This window comes from Vidua macroura, chromosome 6, assembly GCF_024509145.1.
Source record: "Vidua macroura isolate BioBank_ID:100142 chromosome 6, ASM2450914v1, whole genome shotgun sequence".
Taxonomy (NCBI): domain Eukaryota; kingdom Metazoa; phylum Chordata; class Aves; order Passeriformes; family Viduidae; genus Vidua; species Vidua macroura.
The window spans coordinates 62780323-62799859 of record NC_071576.1 but is presented as its reverse complement, the minus strand read 5'-3'; the positions used below and the strand labels follow the sequence as shown (position 1 = coordinate 62799859).

Genomic DNA, 19537 nt, shown 5'->3' with positions numbered 1-19537 from the left:
AACAATAAAACAAAATAGCAAAGAAGAAACCACACTTAATATAAACAAAAAGCTCCAAACATACACAAATACTGCACATAACCCAACACGTACAAAAATCACAACTGCAAAAATGAAAACAAAATCACAAAAAACTCAAAGAAAAAATTAAAAAAGACCTTCCCCAAATCTCAACGATACAAATCAAAAGTTCTAATACCAAAGGTAGATGTCCCCAAACAGGGACAGAAGGTACACCCCACAAGGTCACCTGTAGTCCTTCCTATGCAATTGAAAAAAAAAAAAAAAAAGAAATAAGATTAAAAAAAAAATCTACTGCTACTCTAACACAACAAGTACTTTAATTTAAAAAAACAACAAGACTCAAAGAAAAAGGTTCCACCAAAAAAATCCAGCTCCAGTAACCTGTAACCAAACTACCAAGTACAATAACAATGTATCAAATCCCCTTAAAAAAACTGCCAAAACATATACCCAAAGAAAAAAAAAAACAAAAAAACAAGCTTAGAGGGGCCCTGCCTCCAGCCAAGTAAAAGCTAGAAAAAAAATAATAACCAACTAAGCAAACCAAGCTACAGCCCATAAAAAAACCTTTGAGTTTATTGTATCTTTTAAACCAACAAAAAGTTTTATTGTTTGATATTGTTCATTTTGTGTGCTGGTAAATGCTTTACCTCTTAAATAAACATTTTTTTTCCCCACTTTTCTCCAAAAAAAAATTTTTTTTCCAAATCAGTTAAAAAAAAGCCACTTAAATTTACTTTCTAAAAAAAAAAACCCTTTAAAAGTTTTTCTCCCAAAATTATCTAAAGCAAAAACCCATGCCTGTGTGCAAAGGGGAAGACTTAGAGAGACACAAATTATCATGTGCAAGCATTCTGATCATCTCTGAAATGTCTTAGACCAGGGACTGAGGAGTGGGAATTGATTCATTAGGGAAATATTCCCTAACTTCGATCTATTTTATCATATTCAGTATAAATTTCTGCGAGTTTCCATAGCACCTTTGAGTTCTGGACGCGTGAATTGTGTGAAGGCAATCCAGCTTTCAGAGCTTTCCAGTGCTTTAAAATTTCTTCATTGCATAGAAATGTCTTTATCGTTACCATGCCAATGAGTCTGAAATGAAATATCCCGTGGCAATCACAGAACCAATGCCCCTGGATCACGTGCAAGGTCTCTTTTCTCTTCTGGGCGAGTGAGAACAGAAAAGTGTCACGGAATCAGGGAAATGCCTGGTTCAAAGGCCAGCTGGAGGGAGGACAGACTGTGACCAGAAGAAAAGGAAAGCCAGACTGTGCAGTAAGATTATGATGCAAGATGAAAAGATGAAAATCACTATTTCCAAGTTTTAAAGCTTCACTGGAATATATGTGGATTCTGGTTTTTAAATTTTTGTTTGTGGTTTGTTTTAGGTTATTGTAGCTTTTTTCTGTCACTGTGGTAGTTTTACAGGGGAGGCATCTACAGATGTAATACAGAAGCTTCTATACAGCAGTCTACCAATCTCAAAATTAAAAAATTCTCCAATTAACAAATCAAAACCACTACATTCCCCAAAATGGGAATTCCTAATTTACACAAAGCCATTACCCTGCTGAGATCAGAAACAGCACTTGCTGCCCATGATGGTTCCTGGACCTCTTCATCTCCACAAGGGTGGACTCCCATCTATGACTCCCAGTCTCAGAAAGATGCCCCAGGCAGGCTAAAAGGTCAGAAACTTTAATTTGTTCTTATTATAAATCCACACATACAGAATTATTATAAACACACTCATGGAATTATCAAAAAATTCACACAATATATGGAGAGTAAACATAAAACTCATTTGGGAGGAGATACCCAGAACACCAAACTTTAAGGTCCTCTAGGAACAAGACTTACCTGCCAGGTGAGTGCATTGCCAAAAGAATCCAAGCCAGCTTCCCATTCGGAGCTGCCTTCTGGAAGAGGGTCTCTCCCACCCTTTTTTCCTCTGCCCCCTACACAGGATGTCAGGAGAACTACCCTGACATCTACTGCACCTGTACCACTGACACCCCACTTGTGTCACAGCACGCATCCCAGCTGGGACAGCCACAATCCCAGAGTGTCACCACACAATTCCAGAAAGCTCCAGCCCACACAGAGCAACACCAGGGCACTCCAGGAGGCTGCAAGTGGCTGATCTTTTTGTCCTTCAGCCCAACCTTTTATCCCCTCCTGCTGATGCACTGCACCTGTGTGGTTGTTCAGCACACCTGGGCACTCCATGGCTCCTTACCTTCAATTGTATTCACCTGTCCTGCACAGCTGCACCCCCTGGGGATGAGGCTCTGTGTGCCTACAAATGGTACTGTACAAATACAGCCCCCAATTTCCCCCTGCAAGAACTCCTTCAATTCCTCTTGTCAGGTACCACAAGGTAGAAAATCATTCTCTCCCTTCCCCTTCTTTCAGGCTTCCAGTAGCAGCTGCTGTTGGGCACTGCTGATGCCTCGTGAAGGCTCACCTAGAACACAGGCTAGACAGAGTTAAAGAACAAAGTATTCCACAGATTTGAGTAATCAGTTTTGAACTCAACTCTTTTGACATCCATTACATTTTAAACTCCAGACTTCGTCATCAAATATGCTATTCAGGGAAGAAATGTCATGTGTTTTGAACTTGCCATTTAGGTCTCATACAGTAAGAACCGGTGAATAATTGTTGCCTAGTCCCTCTTTCCATGACTCGTTATTTCATACACTTTGAACACAACTCCTCGCTTCCAGGGTGAAGTGCTCCTAAGCTACATGACTTGTATTCAGGCTGTTCACAGCTTTAATTGCTCCTCTCATCCATTTTTATACCCTTTGTAATTCAACCACATTTATTTGAAATGTATAGGACAACACCAAGATTCAGGCAAGGAATTTGCACAATGGTTTGTTCCCCACCTGTTTTTGTGCTATTTTGACCACAGAGACGACGTTTTCATGGCATTTTTACAATAACTCCAAGGTCTCTTTCCTGAGTAATAATATCTATTTGAGAACCCATTGCCACACAAGTACAGTTTGGGCTGTTTTCCTTCCTGTGCATTATTATGTATTCATTGACATTGGGTTTCATTTATTATTTGATTTCCCAGTCTTTCAGCAACTAACTAACATGCTTCTCCACCTCTTCACAGTTAGCTTTTGTTTCAGCTAACTTAATACCTCAATTTCAAGAATTTCTGTCACGTTACCTTGGAACCCCTTTTTGAAATGATTTGTGGACATATTAAAGCCTATGAACTGCCCTGGAGTCCCTGTCCCAGGCTGGCACAATGCTCCACCCTGCCCTAACCCAGCTCCTGAGTGGCCAAATGACCACAAGCCCCAGCTGGGGGCAAGGCTCAGGGCTACCTAAGGCCTGCCATAAGGTGAAGCCTTCATCTTGACCCTACCTTCATCTTGGAGTTTCTGTCTCAACACTGCTGGAACCCAGACGGGGGTAGTGATACCTGTGCTTTTCTGTCTTCTTCTTGTAATTCCCTCTTCTTGCCATTTCCTGAGTAACTAAAAATCAAATGGGCTTAAAGTTTGCTAAGTTGAATGGGCCAAGTTAATGGTCTGAGAAGCATTTTATGTTGATTCAATGCTGTTATAATAAGCAAGTAAATGAGTAATGGTACAAACGATACCCTGCAGGCATCAAGTGTTTTTGTAAGAATTTCCCAGTGGGACAAGATCTTTAACATTCTTTTCACACTTGCAACACTGACACAACTTAACCCTGCCTGGTACAACAGTGAAATCAACAAAACGTGTACTACAGATAAATGCTATTACTACATTAGTTTGTAAAGACAAGGCAGCCTGGCAAGAAAATGAAATGGGCTATACCACACCTCCACTGCTTCCCAAATACACTTTGCTTTCTACCTAACTGGCAATCTGACAGAAAAACTGCTTAGGCAATGAAAAGTAACAGAAGTTTTGTGCCAGTAACGTGTGTGGAATGTGCTGGGAAGCACTTTCTGCCCATGAAGTCTAGATATGTTCACAGTACATAAGAAAACAAATGGATGTACAATGAACAGTGCAGACTATTACTCAATAGCAATATGAAATACACAAATCTCACTTCAATCTGCTGCATCTCTGGAAACAATTGATGCTAGTTATAAGTGGCAAATACCTACCTAGCTAACAAATCTATGATCAGCTTCTGATTCAATCACTTCTCATGTCAGGTTTTAATTTTCTCAATAATTTTTTTTGTCCCTGCAAGTGTTGCAACTGAACCAAGTGATCCCACTCAAGTGCATGTCAAAGACATTAAGAAAACATGAGATTCATCAGTTTTCTGTTTTGACTATCAAAATGGTGCACGCACAAGCTTGTCTAAAAACTTTTCAAGATTGCTATGGACATCTACATGTAAGTCTTACATGTCACAAGAGCAGTGGAATTAACAACTATATTTAGCAAAACCCAACATGCCTCTTGTACACACGATATCAACAAAAGAAGCTCCCTGTGTACATTTTACATTAAACACTGAGAATCTGAAAAATATTCCTTAAGTTAACAATAGTCTTTACAACTTCAGCTGTATCAAAATCATAAATTAAAATTAATTCCAAAATCTTGCTGCTCATCATGATAGGAAAATGGTAAAGTGACCCTCCCTCTTCCTTCTACTGAAATCACATCACCTTGCTATGTGGACACAGCCCAAATCCTAGTTTTTAGGCTTCACACAAGCCTTGTCTCAGTTCTCATGACACTACAAGATCCCAGGCTCACCACAACTGTATCACCTGTAACCCTTTTAGAAAGCATCTAGGAGGATTCAATTTCTCTCTCCTAGTATTTTTAACTACCAATGCCTATTTCTTAAGAAATCATTCCTTCCTCTTTGAACTTCCCCAATGAAGACTGCTTCTGCACCAGTCTGCTCCTCCCACAAGTAATCCTGACATTTCCTGCAGGCAGCTCCCATTTCCTTCTCCAGAGGCTTCTGAAAAAAGCTCCTCCAGTGTGTCAAGAAAGAACTCTGCAGCATGCTCCACTCTACTGCACTGAGCGGGTGGGAAGCTCCTGCTTCAGACAGTTCTGACACCACAAACCACTTCCTGGACTTCTTCCTCTGGCTCTCAGATTGGAGAAATTCACTTCATCTGCACAGGCCAAACACACCAGAATGGCATTCTGAAGGCTGGGCAGGCTGTCAAGGTTGTACTACAGCTATACATAATTTGCTCTGTCTCTGAATATTAATTTGCTACAAAACATTATAAACAACATGTACTTATAACAATATTTGTCAAAATCGATTTAGACATTTTTCCTAAGAGAAGAAAGGAACATTTTTTCCTAGAAATACATTTCACATTATAGAGCTCTTAATAATATTAGGATTTATTTGAAGTAATTAATAAAAAACATATTTACATCTGAATTAAATTGAAAAAACGGGACAGGAACATTTACAATGAAGTAACAGGCTAAAAACCAGAAAGACAAAAACAATGAAAAAAAAACCCTTTTGGAAATATTTTTCTGTCTCTTGGAACTCCGTATGTCATCCACAGATGCTAACAATCTAAGAACATCTAAGGCATTGTAATGCTAAGCATGAACACCTTCTAATATTAGTATCTGCCTAACTTGCTTCCAAATGAAAATCTATTTTAACACAAGGAAGCTACTCCAATGAAAATAATTTAGGGGGTCAAAATAATTTTTCTAAGATTTCCATCCCGAAACTCTCAAAACTATTTACAAGAGGAAATCACAACTCAGCCTATTCACATTTGCTATCCATCAATCCTGCCTGAAATAGGGATGAACACAGAACTAAATCCTATTTTTTTGCTTGGAAACACGAAGTAAAAGATTTTTTGATGTCCTTGATTTAACATCCAGTGGGACATTTCCTTGAGAAAGGCTTCTAACAAAGTTCCTTGGTAGATTCTGTTCTTGCTTCCTGCTCTTCATTTTAATTCCTAGTGAAGAAAGAAATGTTATTAGAAATAGAGACACTCCTTCAATAAACACGAGTAGACTGTAGCTGACATGGACCTCCTTTTCAGAATAGGTCTAAGAATTTTTACACATTTCTTTCCTTGACTGAAAGCCTAATTTTAGTATGCAAAAATGTAATCACTCAGCTCAGTAACCCAGTGTTTTAACTGTCTACAAATCCCATGATTAGACCCTCAAATGACAGGAGATGCTATTAAAAAGGCACAATGGTCTATAAAAATATGTAGAAATATGAAACAATGTTATTAATCCTTATTATAGAATAGCATTGAAAAATGAACACTGTCATTATAGAAAGTTTTGTCTTTTTAATCTGAAAACAATTCTTCCTCTTAGGTATTTGGTTAAGGTTTATTCTGCTCTTGTAATGCACACTCTTGAAAATAAAGTCTATTTCATATTCAGTTCAACACTGAATAATCAAAATTTTATTCTCATTTCAGAACGTGCTTCTGCATTACATAGATCCTGAATTCCAAGTAGGGATTGAAGAGTGGTAACTTCAGAACCTGGTCTGTGGTAGCAGGCATTGACACTGATATAACCCTGTATGCAATTTGCCAAATAAGTTGGTTGGACAGAGCTTAGACTCAGATATTCAGTTTCCAGAAAGCTTCTTGCAATACAACCTCAACATTTCCCGTGAACACAGAATAAGACATTTTGCCTCACATTCCCTCACAGCAATTTTTACTTAAAAACATGTATGTGCTGTGAAGCCAGTGTATTGCCCATACCACTGGGAAAAGCCACACAATGGAAATGTTTTCTCATGTTGCTTTTCTATTTCATAAGAAAAGCAAAAAATTTTAAAAAGCAAAAAATTCTAAAATCTTAAAACTAATACTGGATCTCTTCTAAATAGCCCAAGAATATAGTCAAGTGTATCTTTGAAGAGAGAGGAAAAGAAGGCAGAAATTAAGGAAAATTGTACATATTTAGCATATTACAAACCTGCTGCAGGTGCCAAGCAGCTTAGTGCCATGCACTAGAAAAGGCAGAGGTTTTTATAAAATTGTGAAGACATTTGCGAACATCAGCTGAAAAAACTATTTGTAACTGATTTTATTACAGAAAAGATTTATGCACCTCAGAGAGAAGCCAAATAATTGAGGCAAACTTTCACGCAACAGAACTTGCTAATATTATTATCAGCAGTATGTTAGAAGCAAAATAATTTTTCTTGTTATGGTTTTTGCCCAAAATAGCCCTAAAATTTAAGACCAAAAAATCTCTGAAAAAACCTTTTACCTGTTAAAACAAATTAGTTTGGTACTGTAAAATAAAGCAAAGAATTAAAAACAGGATGAAAATTATTAGAGAATTTTATTTCTTGATAAACCACACTTGGGCAAAGACAAAATTGGTAATGAAACTCACCAAATTTCTCAACAAGTACATAAACTATTTTAGGTGGAAGACCTTGGCTCTTGGGAGAAAGGGTTTCCCAACAACCTTGTAATAATTTGAATTTTGATTGGATACTATCTACATAACTGACATTCTGATTTTTTTTTTTAATAAAGGGATATGCTAGTCAAACCACTGGCCTAGTGTACCATCACAGCAATACGTGCTACTGAGTGGACAAAGTGAATTGAGAGGCAATCTCAGCTCGCACTTGCTGTGCAATCACTGTCACCAAGGTGATGCCTCCTGTCCCTCTGTGGTCACCAGAAACTGATGCCTGGTGCAGGCTGGCCTAGAGCAGAGCTGGGCAGAGCTGAAGAACAAAGCAGGGATTTATTAAAGGATCTCCTGCATGGATCCACCTTGGGCAGCACCAGAGCCCAGCCAGGGCTGCAGCCAAGAGGAACCAAAATGGTCCCAAAATGCACGAGCGCTCCCGGGGGCTCTCACTGGGATCAGCTCTGCTCCATTTGCACCTTGCAGTTCATTGTCCCATTCCAGCTTTAGCCCAGGCACTCCCATCCTGCTTGTTTTTCTCTCTCCAGCCCACGCTGTTTGTGCTCCTGGGCCTGAGCTTTGGATCATTTGTCCTTGGTGCCCAGCTGGAGCAGGAATTGTTTTGTCTCCCTGCTCTGTGCACAGAGCTCCCCATCCCCTCATGTGAAGCCCAGACCCACACACCAAAGCAGCCCAGAATGTGAAAAATAGAGAAGCTGAACCCTGAGGCAGCAAAGGCAGTGTCACCCACCCAAGCTCTGGCACTCACCAGCCACCCGGGGAACTCGCAGCGCTGCGTGGCTCAGCAGCACGTCCTGCCGAGAGCGCTTGGCAGAAACCGGCTCCTGCAGGCTGCCCAGCACCGTGTTTGAGGTGGAGCTGCAAAAGGTGCCAGAAAGGAGTCTGCTTTCAGTACAGTCCCTGCTAACAGTGCTTCTGGCCTTGCAATGTAGAAGTACTTGAAATATTATCCAGTGTTCATAGAATCGTAACAGAATGCAAAGAATAAACAAATTTATTATGTCTATCTATGGATACTATTCCCCTTTTTCCTCTTTAAAAATTCACAAGAATGCTTCAACTGTGAAAATAAGTAGTAATGTTGGCACTTGTATTCAAAGGCAGGACAATATGTCACAGTTTTGTTTGAAACCATAGAAGCCAGTTTGATGGCCATCACATACAAATTATACTAAGAAATAATCTTAAGGCATGTTACAAAATCCTTGAAATGACCAAGCTGTGTTTATTGAACAAATCGCATTTTTTTATTGCTACAATAACTTTTCCACAGCCTCCAACACAGTTGGAGGGGGTGGCTTCATAGCAGACAATACTTTTTAACTAAGCTGCAAGAAAACTGTTACAGCTTCAAATTCATTAAACCAAAACCTCTATATTTTATCCACAGCACTTTATGCGATGGACTTAAGGTCTGCAGTGAAAATTATGAACCTATCTGATCTCACCCTTCTGCAATTGCCTCACAAACTTCCTCGGTTCCACTCTGCAGACAGCCTCGTAAACAAGCTAATCGTATTTATGTCTCAAGTTCCTAAGCTTTTCCTATTCCTGTAATAAATATTGTATTATTTCCACTTTATAGTCCCCTAACTCACACTTTCTTAATAATAATTTTCTGCCTAAATGAAAATATATAGCAAGCAGCAAAGACTAAGACTTTCCTTGTGCCAGTCCTAAAAAATCTACTCATGCATGCCTCTTGCAAGAGAACCTATGCCAATAAGAATATACCATTATTTGGTAAAATAGTCTCCTATGACTGACTTGCCCCTACTCCCTTACCCTGAGAACACAGCTGTTTCAAATTGTGCTTCTAATGTGGACCATATGACTGAAATTTATGGTTTTATTCTAGCATTAGTAGATGAATGACTGGAGTGAGCCACTTCAATCAGGGAAAGCACAGGAGAGAAAAGAGGGAAAAAGTAAAGAAGAGAATGGAATGAAGGCACTCTGAAAAGTAAGAGCATATTCCTTTTCTCCTTCATAAATGTGTTTTCATTCCATCTCTTCATCACCAACTGCTAGACAAAACCATAAAGAATTTCAGTCTACAGACAAGTTACTGAGGCAGAATGATCTCCATAAAAAGAACAGAAGTTGTGGGATTTTTCTGTAGTGTACTGGGAACTATGTTTGAGACACAAAAGAAACAAGGTGAGCAGAAACAGCTCATCTTTTGGGAATAAATAAGCATATATATATATATATATATATATATATATATACTTATATATATATGCTTATTTATATATATAAATATATATAAATATATATATTTATATATATATAAAAATATATATATATATATTTAAATTATTATACAGTTATTACCAAAAAAATTACTTCAAAAGCCTGAGAACTTATACCTAAAGACTAGATAAAACAAGCTTCAAAAGATTCCATACCTCTCCTTAGAGAGAATGTAGGAAAAACTAGCTTGGTTGCAGAGAACAGGTGATTTATTTTGCTAAATTCATAATCAGCTATTTGAAAATATGAGCAGTGCCTCTTTTCTCATCCTAGAGCAAAAGAATTTATTCCTCATCCTAGCAAGACAGTTTAGAACAGTAATTGATAACAATCAGAACAGTAACACGAAACTAGACCAGATGAATCTGATTTTCTAGGATAATTCTCTATTTAAAAGATGCTAATAAACAAAAAGGCACTTAAGTTTCTTCCATGTCCTGTGATCTGTCTATAGCCTTGTCCCACCAGTCTTGAGATACTCTTTGTAAGACCTGGCTGGTGGTAGCTCCACTCACTGTCTAGCAACAAGTCATTTGTAACATGATTTTAAAATAGTTGTATCAATTTTTGCTTTTGGAAATAGAAAAAAAAAAAAGAAAGACCAGCTGTTTCATAGCTAATCAGGTTGAAATACATGAAAAAAACCCCAAAGCCAACCAACCAAAGAAATACATACACAAAAAAAAATACAATTCAACTTAATGTCTATTCAGTTCCAGCTTTTCTGCTGCTTCTGCTCATAAACCCCTTTTACAGTCATAAACCAGAAGTGATGATACAAAAGTTCTTCCTAGAGCAGACTGCAAAATTGAAGTTGCAATATATGAGACTGAAAATGAATTATCAGAAAATCAAAGCTGATCACCTAAGTATTGTTGTGCCTGTTTTTTCCCTGCTTTCTATTTTGGTAGTTTCTAATGTGCTCCAGCAAAGGCAGAACATTTTCAAAAAACGTACATTTTCAATTGATGATGAAATTTCTCTTTTCAGAATTATGTGCCATCTATTTTGAATAGACAGCAGCTACACAAGACATGATATTAGTTTATAGTTATTAAAGCAGAAGTTCTTAAACCAAGACTAAAGAAAAAAATCTACTGAAGTTACCCAGAAAAGCAACAAAAAAATTCAACTGAATTCAAGCATATTTGAATCAGAACATGTCATATATGCAGGCCCAAATGACTTCTATAAGATGCTTTCAGATGTGAAATATTAAAACAAAACTGAAGTAAGAAAATAAGAAATGAAAATTCATTTTTAATAGGGTTAGTTTAATCTTACCTTAATATCTTTCTTTTTCTCTGTGCAGCCGAAGTCATTGCCATATATGAGGGCTTCTCAAATACTGGAGCAGAATTTTTGTTTCTTAGGGAAGAAAGATCAAGTCTGAAATAAAAGAATTATATTTTTGCAAAACATATTCTTGGTAAAAGTCAAGCAAATTTGTTCTTAACTGTAAACAAATATATGGCAAGTTGAAAACCAAAACTGGAAATTAATTTCATTAACGTTACTTGAGGTGGCTTTGCAGACTTCTGACATGCACAGCAGCTTTAGGCGTGGCATTTCACAATGTGGGGAGGTTAAGTGCCCATTTTACAGACAGAATACATAAGGCTTAGAGAAAGTAACTTGCCTGAGGCATCACAATCAATTTAGCAAATGCTCTATTTTCTTTTTGGTACATATCTTCTAAAATAGGATAAGCTTTCAACTTCATTTGTTGTCGCTAACATACTACTGTTTTCAAATAATGGCAGAATTGAATTTGATGTTGATCACAACTGAGGGTTTGATTTGCAAAATGTTGGGTTTATTTATCGAATGGATACAAATGGGAAAACCCAGCTGTAAAGACGGGCAGGATTAGATGACTTGGTAATGTTTCTCACCCATGTAAAAGGAAAATACCTCTGCACAATGCTGCTGCTGCAGGGCTGTGACTCCTTCCCAGCTGAGTAAGCAGACATTTCAGATGTCTCATCGGTACCTTCACAGAGAATGACAGTGGAGTTCATGACGGCCTGGTGGCTCTCGGGGGTCACGTCGCACGTGGTGTCCAAGGTGCTGCCCTTCCTGGCTGCCCCAGCTGCACTGCAGGCACTGACTGTCCCCAGGCCTGCCAGGTGCAAAGCCTCCTTCACCACAGCCTGAGCACAGCAGCCCTGCGCTGCCTTCCTGCACGAGTCTGGCGTGTAGACCAGAGGGTAGACCTCCCTGGCAAGAGAATCCTCCAGGTGCTGCAGGCTGCCGTGGCTGGAGGCAGGGGGACTTGGAGCTACCCCTGGAGAGGCCATCAGCTTCCTCCTAGTTCTCTTCTGTGGTGGTTCTGTGTATTCTAACACTTGTGTATGGCCATTCAGTTCCTGTGATGGTGTACCAAAAGAGGTGCCTGTCAAACATAAGTAAGGATGGTTAGCACATCTAACTGCACATCCTACCTAAATCTCGCTTCTTCCCTCCTCTTCCCTAGCGAGACAGGAGCAGAAATTCTTACAAATACTGTTTATTTCATATACATAGCAACTTGACCATGTAAGTGAAATTATTTCTACTGCAGCATTGTCTAGCTTGGCATTTGCTGTGACACTCAAAGTGTTATAAACATGCACAGATTGGCATAGTTAATCCCAGAGGTTAGAGAAATCATCACAACTAAGATCTGACACATGGCAAGGGGGGATGGAAGAGTAAGAGTAGTGAAAATTATTGCACCGCTATGACAAAACTCAGACTTTAAGGTGGTACAATCACAGCAACCTGGAGCTGACTCCTGATCAGAGCCAGGCTTTTTCCCCAGCAAGTACCATGCAGAATAATGAGAGACTGTTGAAAAAGGAATGACACGGAACCATCTGGAAGGACAAAATTTTCTGACACTGCAAATGAGAAAGCAGTGTTTTGCAAAGGGGCAAACAAAGAAGTTGAAGTTATAGGATTATAGGATTCTGTCACCCTACTCTATCAGCTGTGGGGAGCAAAGCTCCTGACTAACAACCTCCCCCACCCTCAAAAATAAAGCAATACAGTGTAATTGGCCATTCTCATCCATCCTGATTGAAACAGTTTTTCTTGAAGAGTCATAATGGTTTTATTTTCAAGTAAATGGTAATAAAGGCAATGTCCAAAGCAAGACAGAAAAGGCCTTTCTCTTACTCAAGCGTTCAGTGAAGGAGGATCATTTTGAGACACAGCTCACTGTTCAAATGGTGACTTACACCGTTATAATACCAAAAAGCTACGAAATTTCTCTTTTAAACAAATCAAGAGCAGGAGAGGGCTGTCAAAACCCCAAGTGCTTCTATATTTAACTTCCAGTGCAAATTTAAGAAATGAAGCCTAGTATCCTTAAAATGCCTATGGATTGGATCCCCTTCAGCTGGCAGCCAGACTCATGCTTCTCCTTTCTGCATTGCCTACTTCATGCCTAATGAGCAACTAAACTGCAAAAAGAACTCCTGCTTTTTAAATTGATGCAAGTTACTCAGGAATTAGCTGTGGTATTCCCAGAACAGTGTTGACAAATATTTATTTCCTCTAAATTTCATTCTATTTGTGTCTCAGACTAAGAAAGCTAGTTTGAACTCCTTAGTCTGAATGCTTCTATAGTTCTCTCTCATGTGGTAACACTTAGGGCATTTAACTGTTCAAAAACATTCTTTGAACACGACAAAGATTGATTAAAAACATGTATGTATTATATTATTTCACCTCCACAAGCTTGATTTGTTGCAGAAAGCAAGGCTTAAATAGTTGTAGCTTTTTGTCTGCTTACCATTTCACAGGCCCCATTTAATTTTGACCTCATTGCCCAGTTGCAACCCAATTTGCCAAGATGCTTTCAGAAAGCTGATTCCCCAAGCACCCCCCGAAATCAGATCTCCTGGGAAAGGCCCAAGTAAGATCCTCACTGAAGGAAAGCCAAGAAGGGATGATCTTGACACTGTTTTTGCTACACACCTTGGTACTAGACATGCCATATGACTGCATACCCAGCTAGATGAGATGATGCCCAGTTAGAAGACAGAAAACAGAGCTCTAAGGGACAGCCAAGGATTTAAAGACCACAATGAAACCTAGACCTGTTGCAGGAGGACACAACACGTAGTACCCCAGTGTGTACAAGTACCAAGTCAATTAGATATAGGCCACAAGACTGTTCTATGTTGCCACAACTTAGTCAATAACGAAACCATTGAAAAACCAAAGCAAACACTAATTCCTCTCCCAGGGGCTCAGTGTCAGAATGAACAATGTTTAAACTGCTCATGGGAAAAGCAGTGTGGACAACTACATGAACAATTACATGGAGCTTTGAAGAAACACATACATGGAAAACTTGGGCCTGAGAGAACTACCTGACAGGAAATAACTGAATTGTGGATTTGTCTATGTGTGCACCCGTGTACAGCTCACTTTATGTATGTATGTAAAGGACCTTTTCTTTGTTAAAATGCAAACTAGATTATCATCTTGTACAGCATCTGATCCACAGCCACCTTTCACCAGGTGAAATGCAGCAGGTTGCTGAGATGCTCATTGCAATCTAAACACTAAGCTAAGTCAGGATATTCCCCATGAGCAGTGCAATGGAAACAGCAGTAAAACAGGGCCTGAGTGTTCCCCAAATAATCTTTACCTCACCCCAAAATAAAAAAAGGCCCACTGTGATAAAGACATATTTCTCCAAGACTTGGTTGGATTTAGTAGTAAACAAGTAACTTATTTATGAACAATTTAAAACATCTACTCTCTATCACTATCAACAATGCTATGCTTCATTGTGTACTTGCTCTTTAATTTTGTTCTAATATGTACAATATATACCTCAGTGTAACAGACTAACAAATCTTAAAAAAAACATTCCAGTCATCACAACCAAAAACTGAATCCAATCCTTTTTTAAAAGACTTTTGACATCTTATATTCTTAAATACAAGAATAAGGTTTATATAATCTAGTGTTTGAAACAACTATCCATTAAATGACTCAGGACACATTAAAATATTCATTTATTAGTTTTTACTCCTATTTATATGCATCTGAATGTCTGTTTCAGGAAAAAGAATGGTTAGAATTCTATTAGTCCATTGCTACATTAGGACAGGGAGGTTTCAGTTTCACAAAGTTTGCTTACTGTAAGACACTGAGGTTTTGCTAATGTCCTAAAGTTACTAGAAGGAAGTCTGATGGAGAAACATTTTGGTGGGAGTGCCAAGGTTTAGAAGCTTCTACAGGCCTAAATATTGGAAGCATTTTAAAATTAACTGTAAATACCAGCATTTAAATCATTAACTAAATACGTAAAGAACACAAAAGTACTGCCAACATAAATAATTTGATGAATTCCATCATAATGGAGAGCATTTTGTACTGTAATACAAGTAAACTAATAACAATAGTTGCAGGAATTCTATATAAGGCAAATATAAGCTGTTAGTAAAAACAAAGACCTATTTTTAAAATCCATTTATTTCTGGAATAAAACTCATTGTAAAACTAAGTTAGAATACAACAAGCTTTTCTCATCATTGAAGTCTTGGAAATAATACAAGATACTTAAGAAGTGTCCCTTCCCACAGCTTTTTGTGAGAGTGTGAGGTTGCTCCTAACACAGTAAACAGGTAAACAAACCAGCAACATCGTATTTAACTTGGCTTCACTGCATAACAGAAACCAAACGTGATGGACAAAACCAACTCCAAAACCCTAATTCCACTTCAGCTTCTTGTTCTACTGTATATAGCTCCAGTTATGATCTCAGGTAAATAAACATGCAGCAAGAAAAACATTAGGAGCCACAAAACAAAGAATTGCCAGTGCTTCTATTTCCATCTTACTAAGGGAGCAAGATCCTGAAGCTAGCTGCTGACTGTTTTGCAAGTGCTTTAATAGCTGCTATTGAGAAGTTTATGTACAAGGGACTTGGAAAACAGAAGTTGTTACAGAAACTCTTCTCCTTCCATAAATTTCTAAATCCATGATACTGAGGATGATGCTTGGAGAAGCAAGTAGGGCTATTTACATTTCCTTAAAGAACAAATCCAACTAGTTCCTGAATGGATGGCTAATTAAGTATTGTCATTATTTTCCTACTGAGAGATAAACAACATGCTCCAACTATTAAAACAAAAATTTCGAACGTGTTCCATAATAAGGCAGGGATATTACGTTTATAGGCTATATTTGCTTCATGTTTTATAGCTACTTCAATCTTTTGCACCAGTATCGTCATCATCATAGTTCAGTAATATTTTTTATTTAATATACAGAAATGAATCACTTATATGCTTTACAGAACAGCCACAGTTAACTTGATGAAGTAGCTTAAAAGAAAAATTTGGAAGTTTCATTTCCTTAACTAGTACTTTCACACCTACAATGCATCTCTTTAAAAATAAACATTATTCCAAATATATTTTAGAGAAGAGATTGCATATTTGCTGATCCTTAATTTCAGGTTGCTGTTTATAAAAGATAATTGTCAGAATTCTTTAAGATACAATTTAAGAGATACACTCAGAAATTAAACATAAAAGCCATCACCCACTGATCAACCACCCCCAACCAGTGATATGAGGTGGTTTTGGTACTAAGTTTGCTGTACCATTTGTCCCAAAAGACTACTCAGAAGTACTGATTTATGTGACAAGAAACACAGCAATATCAGATATTTACAGCCCTGTGCACTAATACCAGAAGCAGCACTATGTGTGAAACATGAGTCACAGGAAAAGTGAGCAGAGCTCATGGCAAAACAACTCTGATGAATTGAGTTAGTTCTAATTGACATTAGGGACAAAATAATGGCCAAGACTTGTCTTCTTCTGGAACTCATGCTAATACATGCATAAGGGGATTATTTCTGGAAACTGTGCTAAATTAAGTCTAGCAGGTTGTTCTGCTAAAGTGAAATTAGATATTAATGTATTCATTTCAATAAACATTTCTGGGCTACCACTGATTGATCAAATTACAATTCTAATCATATGTTTTCATTCCTTTAACAACTGATTCATGGAATTCCAAACTGCAAATGAGTCTAGTCGATGCATTTCAATTCTTTAATATTCCTTGTGACCCAAAGGCATCATCACTGCGATGGCAAGTTTCACAACAGGTTCACAAACAACAGCTGTGAGCTGAAAAAGGCTCAAATCCAGGCTGCCCTCTTGCAAGTCCCAGTGATCAGGTGTACTGCTTTACACAGCATGAGAAAAAAGACTCAGAATTCTGTCACCTGAGACAGTATGGAAGAGCTGCTCAATAACAGAAATCTTTCCTAGTCAAGGCACATGCTTTTCCTACTTTTAATAAAATCTTTTCCTATGTGCAACTATACCTCAATTTTCCCTGCCATACGAAATAAAAAACTGACTTTTCAGATCAGAATGTTTGTGACAAGGGGAGGCAACGGATGCCTTTTTTTTTTTTTTTTTTTCCCTATAAATCAATTCCATCCTCTCAGTGGTAATGTGTACAGTAAGGCTTCTGGAAATGGGATGCTTGAAACAGTGCCAAGAACTTCCCCATTCAAAGAAATACGTGCAAGTGCCAGTCAGAGCTCTCCAGCCATCAGCCTGAACTCGGAATACTCTGTGGCTCCCCATTAATGAACACTTAAGAATGGGTGCCCAAATACATTGTGAAATGAACTCGTGCTTTCTTGGAGACAACAGTCAAATTGTTCATGACATCGCACATTTATAGTTACATGAAGCGTGCACAAGCTTAATCGAAATTTTTAATGTATGTGTCAAAAAAAAAGAAAAAAAGTATATTGGAAAGCCAGCATTTTCTGTAAAAAGCAACAAATTCAACTTCTAATTAAGGTCAGGATTTTACAAAAGGTGTTTAAAGATTTCAAAGGCTAAAGGAAAAAGAAGACAGAAGGAGGTCAACTCCTGTAGTGAAGCCCTCCATTTTCTTTGGCAAAGCATATGATCTTTAATGAGCTTTCACTAGAAATCAAGAGCTGATTCACTAGAACTGACCACCTTGATAATTTGACCATTGAATGAATGGCCAGAAAACATCTTTATCTTTTCCTCTCATACTACAACTTTAGTACTATTTAATACATGAGAGACCCTTTCCAAAGGAGTAATCTTCATTACAAAGACTTGGGCATTACTGCAAATCAGCTGAAATTCTTTGCTATTTTGAAACTCCTGATTGGAAGAAGGACCTTACAACAAGATCATATCAAAATCAATTAACATAATAAAGTGAGAACATTCAGAATGATATTCCAAGAACTTATTTCTGTAGAAGACTTTAAAGAAAATTGGAATAAACCCCCCTACCCTGTCACCTTGGCTATCCTTCTCTTTGCAATTTTCAGATTCTCTTCCCACGTCAATTACTAGCTTGGCTTTGTTCTTCAGGACCAAACAAAGGTAGTCAATTCCAAAGAAACACACAAGACCTTAAGGTCCTGCTTTCATAGTTTACCTATTCTGCAGAAATGACGTAGCTGCTTTGACCTTTTGGAGAGTCAAAGTGCTTGTAATCAGAAAAGTTATTTGACTTAAAATATTTTAATTTTTATGTGAAAGCACCAAATAATAATTAATTTGCATTTGAACATTGTCATGGTTCTCTCAAAGAACTGCAGGCAAAAGTTTGTGTCATTAAAAAAGTTTCTGCAATGATTACAGCCTCATGTTCTGCAACACACAGAATTCAGCACTGTCTTTAAATACAGATGGTTTCCTGCATCACTGCCCATTTCAGCACATAGCAACTAAAGAGAGACCTGCAGTTTGTTAATGATTGAAACTTGCAAACTGGACAAGGGATGGATACTGCACACATCCCTAGATACTTCTGAGATACAATTACTTATTTTGTAAGCCTACACTGAAAAAAATTGAACATTTTTCTCATAATGCTTTGTGTTTTATACATGAGTGCTACCTCATCTTTGCAGAGGGATTTTACCTCAAAAATTGTCTTCCAAATGTGTTAACAAAGCAACACCTGAGATTTGTTACTAGCAGACCTAGTACACTCTCTTCCTCAATCCATATGCTCCAGACTTACATTTCAGAAAGGAATCACTGCATTGCCATCAAAAAACAAAAACAATTGAAGAGGAGCTATTTAGTTGTATTTGTGCTGAACAGAAAAAAGAACTTCAAGCACTAACAAGTGGATTACTTTTTCCCTCCCCACTTGTATTGAAGTGATTGTATCAACACCATTAGTACTTTAAGTAACCTTTCCCTAAAGGTTGCAAAATTTGGAGAACAGTTGTTTCTACCATGTTTTATCCTGTATCTAACGAGAGGGGGAAAGGAGTGGCAGTAATACCTCCTTTCCTCTTGCAAAGACCAAAAAGCAAATAAAAATCATAAAAATACCACAAAAGATTGCTGTGGTAATCTTCAGGCAAAGGCAACATTTACAACTGAAAAAAGTCTGTCTTAGCTGAAAACTGAAAATCATTTACCTACTTGAACATAAGGTTCAACAACTTTAGGATAAAAGAAAATTGGAAAACCTACACAAATTTCCTGAAAACCCCTTAAATAATGTCTAATAAAATAAAATGTTCATGTTTAAACAGCTGATGTAGAATTTAAATAACAGTAATTTTAATATTTCCCTAAGAACCGACCAGGCCTCTTCCAACACAAAACTTCAAGAAAGGTAGGAAAGAAGTAGATTAATCAAGAACTCCAACATAGTTTAGTAGCATCAGAAACTAAAATTCACAAGAATGATAACCTACATATGAGAAGACAGGATCATTACAATGAATATTTTGTTACAAAGGGTATTACAGAGCTTCTGGATTAGTGTCCCTACCTATTCTATCAGAAAAAAACCAAAAAAAACCCCAA

At 37.8% G+C, this 19537-nt stretch overlaps 1 protein-coding gene across 3 annotated transcripts in view; it reads right to left on the bottom strand.

The window, feature by feature from the left end:
• Positions 1 to 5357: 5357 nt before the first annotated feature.
• Positions 5358 to 19537, bottom strand: part of KIF18A (kinesin family member 18A) — a 31261-nt gene continuing 17081 nt past the window's right edge. For 2 of the 3 annotated variants that reach the window (XM_053981307.1, XM_053981309.1), the window contains exons 14-17: positions 11601 to 12081; positions 10971 to 11075; positions 8179 to 8288; positions 5358 to 5962 (exon numbers count right to left, since the gene is read on the bottom strand). In XM_053981307.1, coding sequence (XP_053837282.1) covers positions 5814 to 5962; positions 8179 to 8288; positions 10971 to 11075; positions 11601 to 12081 — 845 coding nt within the window. In that variant the 3' untranslated portion in view covers positions 5358 to 5813. The remainder of the gene's footprint in view (positions 5963 to 8178; positions 8289 to 10970; positions 11076 to 11600; positions 12082 to 19537) is intronic. The other variant, XM_053981310.1, reaches the window with a different exon arrangement.